The sequence below is a fragment of the Nelumbo nucifera genome, chromosome 4 (genome assembly GCF_055504915.1).
Source record: "Nelumbo nucifera cultivar China Antique chromosome 4, China Antique-T2T, whole genome shotgun sequence".
NCBI classification, from domain to species: Eukaryota; Viridiplantae; Streptophyta; class Magnoliopsida; order Proteales; family Nelumbonaceae; genus Nelumbo; species Nelumbo nucifera.
The window spans coordinates 82,292,756-82,301,088 of NC_142652.1; the positions used below are offsets into that span (position 1 = coordinate 82,292,756).

At 37.2% G+C, this 8,333-nt stretch overlaps 1 protein-coding gene across 1 annotated transcript; it reads right to left on the bottom strand.

Moving 5' to 3' along the window:
- Positions 1-2,070: 2,070 nt before the first annotated feature.
- LOC148800782 (ribonuclease 3-like) lies at positions 2,071-3,605 on the bottom strand. Its single transcript, XM_088902454.1, has 4 exons — positions 3,443-3,605; positions 3,156-3,311; positions 2,588-2,789; positions 2,071-2,499 (listed from the first exon to the last, which is right to left on the bottom strand). The coding sequence occupies exons 2-4, from the start codon at positions 3,195-3,197 to the stop codon at positions 2,462-2,464; spliced, it is 282 nt and encodes a 93-aa protein (XP_088758580.1). The 5' UTR covers positions 3,198-3,311; positions 3,443-3,605; the 3' UTR covers positions 2,071-2,461.
- Between the last annotated feature and the right edge of the window lie 4,728 nt (positions 3,606-8,333).

Sequence of the window (8,333 nt, forward strand, 5' to 3'; positions counted from 1 at the left end):
AAGATGGAACCGATTGGCAAAACAGGATTCATGTAGCCAACCCCATATAGTTGGGATAAGGCATGGATGAGAATGATGAAAAATGAAGATAGAAATGGTTAGCTCTCTGTCTATGCCTTTCACACGCTGAGGGATTTTGCTCGTGTAGTGAAACAAGTGCCGTTCCATGAATGAGAGGACATTGAGATGGGCAGAGGGAGAGAACAGACGATCCCAATCCACACATGATTGTATTCCTTGCAGATCCTGAGATCCCGATAAAAAAGAGATAAATAGAGGCAAAAGCAGAAACAATAGAGAATTCATTTGCTTTGATAAGAATGCATTTGATTCCATCCCAAAATTCTGTTTTTTTATTTCTATTTTTAAAGGACCTGGCCTAGCCCTTAGCTCAAACCTTATCCAATCTCCGCCCTACCTTATCTTAAGTCTGATACTCTGATCTACCTATGTAAATACATATATGCATTTTTTTTTTTGATAAATCATACAAATATGTATGCGTGCATGGATATATATCAGTTGATTGACCAATTTGAGCAAACCTGAGGCTTGAGCCAACTCGAATGCATCAAATTTCAATTCAGGGTAGGCCTGAGTTAAACCTGGCCCATCCTCCCTACTTGCATCCCTAGCGAGAGAGAGAGAGAGCCATAATTTCATACTTCATCACATTACATGGTTCATGAAAAAAAAATGAAAGAGAGAGAATCACAATTTCATACCATGGTTTTTAAAACTGACCCAGTGAACAAACCGGTCAGGGGTCCGATTATCGGTTCGAACGATCGGCCCGCTCTAACAAAAAATAAAAAAACGGTTAAAACTGTTTGAACGGTTTGAATGATTAATCGGCCGGTTCAGTGGTTTGCTGACTACGATTTTAGGAAAAAATGGAACTGGTCAGGTGACCGGATCCTGATTTTCCAGTCCAATCCGATTTTGAAAACCATGTTTCATACTTTACCATCAATTATGATGATGTGTGGTGCATGACTTGTGTCGACAAGGAAAGGGGCTTGGCTCTCTTCCGTCCCCTACCTCCAATAATTTCTGTCGGATTAAGAGAAAATAAAAACAAAATTTGATGTTTAACTTGAACTTGCATCTCATTTATCAATTAAGTTGGTTGCTATGTAATAGTTTCATCAATGGATAATAAAAAATACCAAGTGATTCAGCTTACAAGGTGTGTTATCATAGTTTTCGCCTCACATCACAAAGAGCAAATTCTACGTTCATTTATTTGTTAATGTTTTTAATTTTTAAGATTTTTCTAATGAAATTAACACAAACAGGGCATAAATTGTATACACAAATGGTGGGATCATATATACATATTATATAACATGAATTCGGATTAGCTGAATGTTTTAAATGTTTAGCAGGCTATGAAACCAATGATGAAGTTCCACGCTAGTAATAAATTCATGGTCCCACAATAAAAGATGCGGGCCCGTGCATTTAAATACTGACATGGAACTTTATCATTGGTTCCACAACCCACTGAACAGCTAAAGCATTCAGTTAAACTTTACTCACATAGGTGGCCAAAGTGGTTCCATTCGAGGTCGGTTTTTAAAACATTGCCCGAGACCCATGCCGCTCTTGTCACATTTCTCTTGATTTTTTGCTCCTTCATCCCAAAACCTTAACTAATGATTGTCCCAACCATTCTCTCTCTCTCTCTCTCTCTCTCTCTCTCTCTCCTTTACTTGCAGTAGCCATCACAAACAGAAAATGGGGATTTGATTGTGGATTTGTTACTTTTGCTATGCTTCATCTCAGGGACTCTTCCTATATATAGTTCCTTAGGCTGCGTTTGGAAATGATGCAAATATGTAGAGTATAAAACAGTTCATATAAATTGTAAAGTTGGGTTAATTTTGAACTGACAAATTTACTTCTTACCAAATAGACTTTTAGCTGTAATGGATTTAAACATGAATTTCAATAAAACATATGTTTTTTTTTATCAAAAGCCCACGTGAATGCAAATTTACTTATTTTTTATTGATGTACTTTTACATCTTATTATCAATGTAAATATGCATTGGTCTGTCATTTGTCGATGCATAAATAGGAAGAGAATAAATCCAGAAGCTACATGAGCCATTGAGTTCATTTACTCCATTAACGCAGGAACATTGATCATCAGATCAGTGCCATTTTGTTTTACATTAATTCTACTTTTCACCGGAGAAGGTGAAAATCATTTACTAGTCTTCAGAAGCAGTTTAGGAACAGAGGTAGATCCCTCGTCAGTGGCTTCTGCAAAAGGATTAAAACTGATGATCTCAGAACAAGTGGCCGGCACAGCGAAGAACGGGCACTGAATGAAGTTAGACCCAGAAGCATCCACGCAGAAGAAAACCTCCTTGAGCTGACTATAGCCTTCCTTGTCAGTAGAGCAGCTGACTGCAGGAGTATATCCAGTCGCCATTTCAATAGCTCCTTTGATTTAGTTCAAGCTGTAAAACTCCCCAATGGGTTTGATTCCTACAACCAAATTAATTCCATTGATTATTAGAAACAATTAACAGATGAGAAGATAACTCCTCATTCTGATATCTATTTAGTTTGTTACCTGCTTCCTCAAGTATTTGGAGTACATTCACTTTACTCTTCAGGTTGAGGCCTGCTTCAAAGTACTCACGCTGATCATTGAAAACAGAAAGTGAACAGGTTCCATATTTCTCCCACTGGTATGCCCACAATGACTCGCTGTTGCTGCTTGGGCAGGAATAGGATGGCCAGTTACGTTGCATTTCTCCAAGTATAGGCTTCAACTACACCATATAAAACCACACCACATATGGAATTGGACAAGTTAATAAGTTTATAAATTTACTCTAGCTAGGTATTAGGGTTCATTTGGTTTATAGTTCGAATCGAAATCGAAATCCATTGAAATAGAATTGGAATCAGAATGATCTATTCCTTCTACTTGTTTGGTTCAGACGCCCAGGGGAGGGGGAGGGAGTGGCCATTCCCTCAAATGGGAAAATGCCATTTTACCAAGATTGAGAAAGGGATTCTGATTATGTCTAATCAAACAGTTGGAATTGAAATGAGTCATTCCGATTCTGATTCCAGAATCCGGACCCATTCTCACGAACCAAACGGACCCTTACTAAGGAAAGGGAAAATAGAACCTCCTGAGGATTGAAATTGCTGTTTGGGTCACAGTTCTGCATCACTGTCCCATTTTAGTAAACTGCGAAAAGCCCATGAATGGTAAAATCATATGCAGTCTTTCCAGTTGTTGGCAGGCAACAACCTTTTGGCGAAGCACAGAAGGAACCTTCCCACTAGATGAAAATAACAGAACAAAATGAGAAAGAACTTCCATGGTTAGAAAGACCAAAGCAAAGATAGAATGGAACACAGTTGATGATAGAACAGAAGCCTTGTATCATTGATAACTAGCAAGAATACTCACCACTAGCCCATAAAAGTATAATGAAAAAGCATGTGAAACACCAAAAGCTGCTAAATACTGTATAGCAAGAATGCTAAGGAGGAATGAAAATGTGGAAGCCATTACTCCTTCCCTTCTCTCCCTCACTTAGGCCACCCTTTTGATTTCTCTTTCTGGTTTGGTGATGTGCAGGGTGTTAGGATAGCATAGCCCCTATTTATAGGCATAAACCATATCACTTGGAAGAGTATTCTACAAAGTATTGGATTGGATGTGAGTATGTATTCCTTTGTTGATATTTTTTGGTGAGCAAAGGGGGTGGGTGGAATGTTGGACCATGGTTTTTAAAACCGACTCGGTGACTGAACCGGTCAGGGTCCAGTTACCGGGTCGGACCATTCAACCCGAACGGTTGGCTTATTCTAATAAAAAATTAAAAAATTTGAAAAACGGCCAAAACCGTTCGAATAGTTCAAACAGTTAACCAGCCGGTTCAACGGTTCATTGATCAAAATCGAAAAAACGGAACCAGTCAGATGGATTCCCAGTTTTTTCGGTCCGGTCCTGTTTTGAAAACCATGTGTTGGACCCTTTGAAAAAAGTGATATCGTCCTTGAAAGAGTGAAAAGGCCACAAGATTTTTCTGAGCTGAGTTTATTTGAAGTGGGAAATTGGTCAGTGGTTAATTGGAAAAGATGAAGATGATGAAATTCATTTCAGACAAATGGTTATTCATTTTACAGAGGGGGTAGCTGTCGTGTGCTTAGAACCAACCTCACTCAAAAGAGTTATCTCCAATGGATTCACTAGGAGGAATTTTAATAAAATTATAGTGTCATTCCATTATCAAATAATTTCATTTTATTCCCGCATTGCATTGAAATCATAGTGCCACCAGTTGTCTGAATTAAAAGGGTTCATCACATTTTAGCCTACAAAACTTGTTTTTCAAAATTCCATGTCTGTAATAAAAAAAAAAAAAAAAAAAAACATCATAGATTTATCCAAAAAAATTTAAAACAAAAATAAATTATACATAAAACCAAAAACCTGTTTTTGTATTTTTACTTTAAGAACCAATATTTTGTTCAAACCAGAAGCTTTTTGTTTTGCTTTTAGAACTTTCCCCACTTAGTGGAGAGAACCTTGGTTGTTCATATTGGACAGCCTGGGGGCCTGGGCTTTGAACAAGTTCTCCCTGCATCTCATGAGTTCACCCAGTAAAGCATCCAAAACCAATATTATTACAAGGAGTCTGTGGACTAACTTTACACGTGGCGAGAACCCTCTTGACATGCTAGGTCAAACTGTCCAATTATGTGCCGATTTTACAATATAGGCGTTTATTTACTCAGGAAAATTGTCTAAAACTCACCATGAGTTCTTAATATTTTCCTTAAACTCATCACAACTTTTTAAAATGTCTAAAATTCACCTTGTCAGTGTAAGTTTTATTTTCCAAAACTCACATTCTGTTAGTGCACTGTTAATGCTTCTTAATAGAGGTGTTCATGTCAGCATAAAGAATAATTTTTATGACCAAATTACCCTTGAATGGCAAGTTAGACGAAAAAAATGGTCTTTTCAGTTTCAAATTTCTTGTTTTTTTTACATTTTTAGTGTTTTGTTATAATTTCCAGTTTTTTATAATTTCTGTTTTTTTTACATTTTCTATTTTCTACAATCTATAAATTTTCTTGTATTTTTTGCTATTTATTTGTAATTTTTGTGTTTTTCTATAACTGTTGGCGTTTTTTCTACAATTTTTATTTTCTGATTTTGTTTTTCAATTTCTATAGTTTCTATAATTTGAAAATAATTTTTTATTTTGTTTGCAATTTATACAATTTTTTATATTTTTTGTAATTTCTATGTTTTTATGTATTTTGTTTTTGAAAATATATTTTTAAACTTTTTCCTTTTTTTCATGTCTAAATATTAAAATGATAATATATTAACACCTATTAATATATCTTATATTAAGGTTAAAATGGTAATATATTAACACGAATCCGGATCTCCTGTCCATACAAACTCTGCCCACGTCTATCCACATAACATTGCAACAACACATGGAGAACATCTCATCCACCTACATGGTATCATGCAGGGGGAGATGTTCCCAATTCACCGGGGTAGTGTGTTGTGAGTAGAGGTGGGCATAGTTCTCGTGGGCAGGTGATCTGGAGACTATTAGCACATGTTAATCTGTTTAATGTCAAGTTAGTGACATGGTGAATTTTAGACATTTTGGAAAGTTGTAGTGAGTTTAAGAGAAATGCTGAAAACTCATGGTGAGTTTTAGAAAATCTCCCTTTACTCAATTACTCTAGGCTGATTTATTTATTTACCATTTATTTTTGGGCTTATAACAGACAAGGGCAACTTTAGGGCCCTAATATCAATAAAAGTAATATTTAAAAAAAAATCAAAAATATGTTAACTTTTTTAAAATAATATCAATTAAGGGCAAAAACACTGTTCAGCTTCTTCTTCTTGCAATTTATTCATCAGCGCCGCCGCCTGCCTCTGCATATCTTCGTCCACCTCCGCCTTCACCTCCGGCAACGTTGCCGGAGGTGGGCAGAGGCAGAGGCGACAGCGGTGCTGGTGGTCATTCCTCTGCCCAACGCCGCCACCTCCTCCCACCTCCGCCTCCGCCTTCGGCAACGTTGCTAGAGGTGGGTGGAGGCAGAGGCGGCGGTGGTGCTAGTGGTCATTCCTTTGCCCAACGCCGCCACTTTCACCCACCAACGCTGCCGCCTCTGCCTCCGCCCACTTCCTGCAACGTTGCCAAAGGCGGAGGCGGAGGTGGGCGGAGATAGGCGGCGGCGGGCGACAGCAGACGGCAGCGCTCATGAATAGATTGCAAGAGGAAGAAGATGAACAGTATTTTTGCCCTAAATTGATATTATTTTTAAAAAATTAATCTATTTTTAAAATATTATTTTATTGATATTAGGGCTCAAAAATTATCTTATCTGCTATAATCCCTTTATTTTTTTTCCCAGGTCCACCAATAACAATCATAACAGTAACGACAGGGCATATAAAACGAAACGTTCAAACCTGCTTCGCTGTCTTTTTATTCGTCAGGCCGATGCGGCAAGTGTATGGTTAGGATAGAGTTTCCTTTTATTAGGGGGGTATTAATGCGCCCCAAACCCTCTACATAGTCAAACCACTTACGATTGTGGGGCAGCAAGGAATGGAATCGGATAAAGGATCCGAATTTCATTCGTGTATAACTTAAATTTGATTCGAATAATCGGATACTATTTGCTATGAGAGTTTGTTAAAACAGTGTGGTACTGCCATAAAGGTTTTTAAAACTAAATCGGATATTCAACCGGTTAGGGGTCCGGTTTTCAGGTTGAATGGTCCGATTATTTGAATCGAATGGATGGTCCATTTTGATAAAAAATAAAAATCAGCTAAACCGTCAAACGGTTCGAACAGTTTGACTACCCAGGTCAATAGTTTGTTAATTAAATCAATGATTTTTGGAAAAAATAATGATTCTGGGATAAAATAGAACCAATTACCTAATCGGTTCCCAGTTTTTCCGGTCCAATCCGATTTTAAAAATAATGAGTGCCATACTAAAACAATGAAATGGAAGTTCATGTCGTTTGATTTGATAACGCACAAGAGGAAATGCATTAGCATTTTAGAGTGAGCTACATTGGGTTCCTGATACTGAATTTATCATTAAATTTGAACCACAACAAAATCTGGTGTTATCTAATGCTTTAGTCCTTTAGAATCCACCACACTTTAGAACGCTTAGGCTATGTTTGGTTCTGTGGACTTTTACTGAAAAAACATCATCACATCAGCATCACATAAGCGTTGTGTTTTTTGTGCACGAAACCACTGATTGGTTTCAACATTTATCAAATAAATATTAAAAAATATAAATGCTTGATTTTTATGTGAATGGCATTTGGAGAAACATCAAATCCTTGTTTCCTCCAACACCCCAACATTTATTGAAATGAAATGCTTATGTGGCATATTTTATGGAGTGTTAATCTGAGGTGGAAAGTAAGTAATATTTAAAGTTATGCTCAGCCAAACAACAAAAGAAATACGTTTAAAGTAAAAATTTTCAAATAAACGTTTAAAGCAATAAACACCCCAAGATAAACACCCACAGAACCAAACACGTACTTATAAAAACAATAACTAAAAATATTTTAATAAAAACATATGTATTCCAAATCATCAAACATAACTATTCCATATTTTCTCTTCAAATCATCAAACAATCAATCCACGATATTCAATTTTAAATGGTTTTTGACACCAATGTGTTTCACATGGTGGGGGCAGGATTAGATCCCATGTTCCTGAAAGAAGCCAGTCACCCTACCAAACCAAGCCACTATCAATTGGTTCACCTTTGATTTTTGATTCAACAAATATCAATTTTCAAAAATTCCCCTCTTCACAATGGATCCCAAAACTATTCATTGAAGCAGCTTTTTTTGAGGGGAGAATGACTGCTCAGAATTTTTTAGCCCCACTGTACAGGAGGATGAATCTTGACTGTGAATTGATGTCAAATTCACAGGCGGATGTGGTTTATGAGGGGCTACTAGTAGACTATGGGGGATTGTCATTCAGAATTCTGCATTGGGTTGCAGTGTACTTAACCCTTTTTTTCTTTGATAAAAACAGCCTGTCAAATGTTTAAAGAGGGTTTTCGTTTTTTTTCTTTTGATCTAACAAGCCGGAAAAGGGACCACTCATGAAAATACATTGATGCCACATACCCACCCAGATGCGTAACGAATGCAAGTGTGGTGGGTTGGGCCGGGTTTAAGCTCAATCCAGGCCAAACGCTAGGAATTGGGCCCAAGGCCCAAACCCGGGGTCAAGTCTCATCTGTTTCATCCAGGCTTAGTGT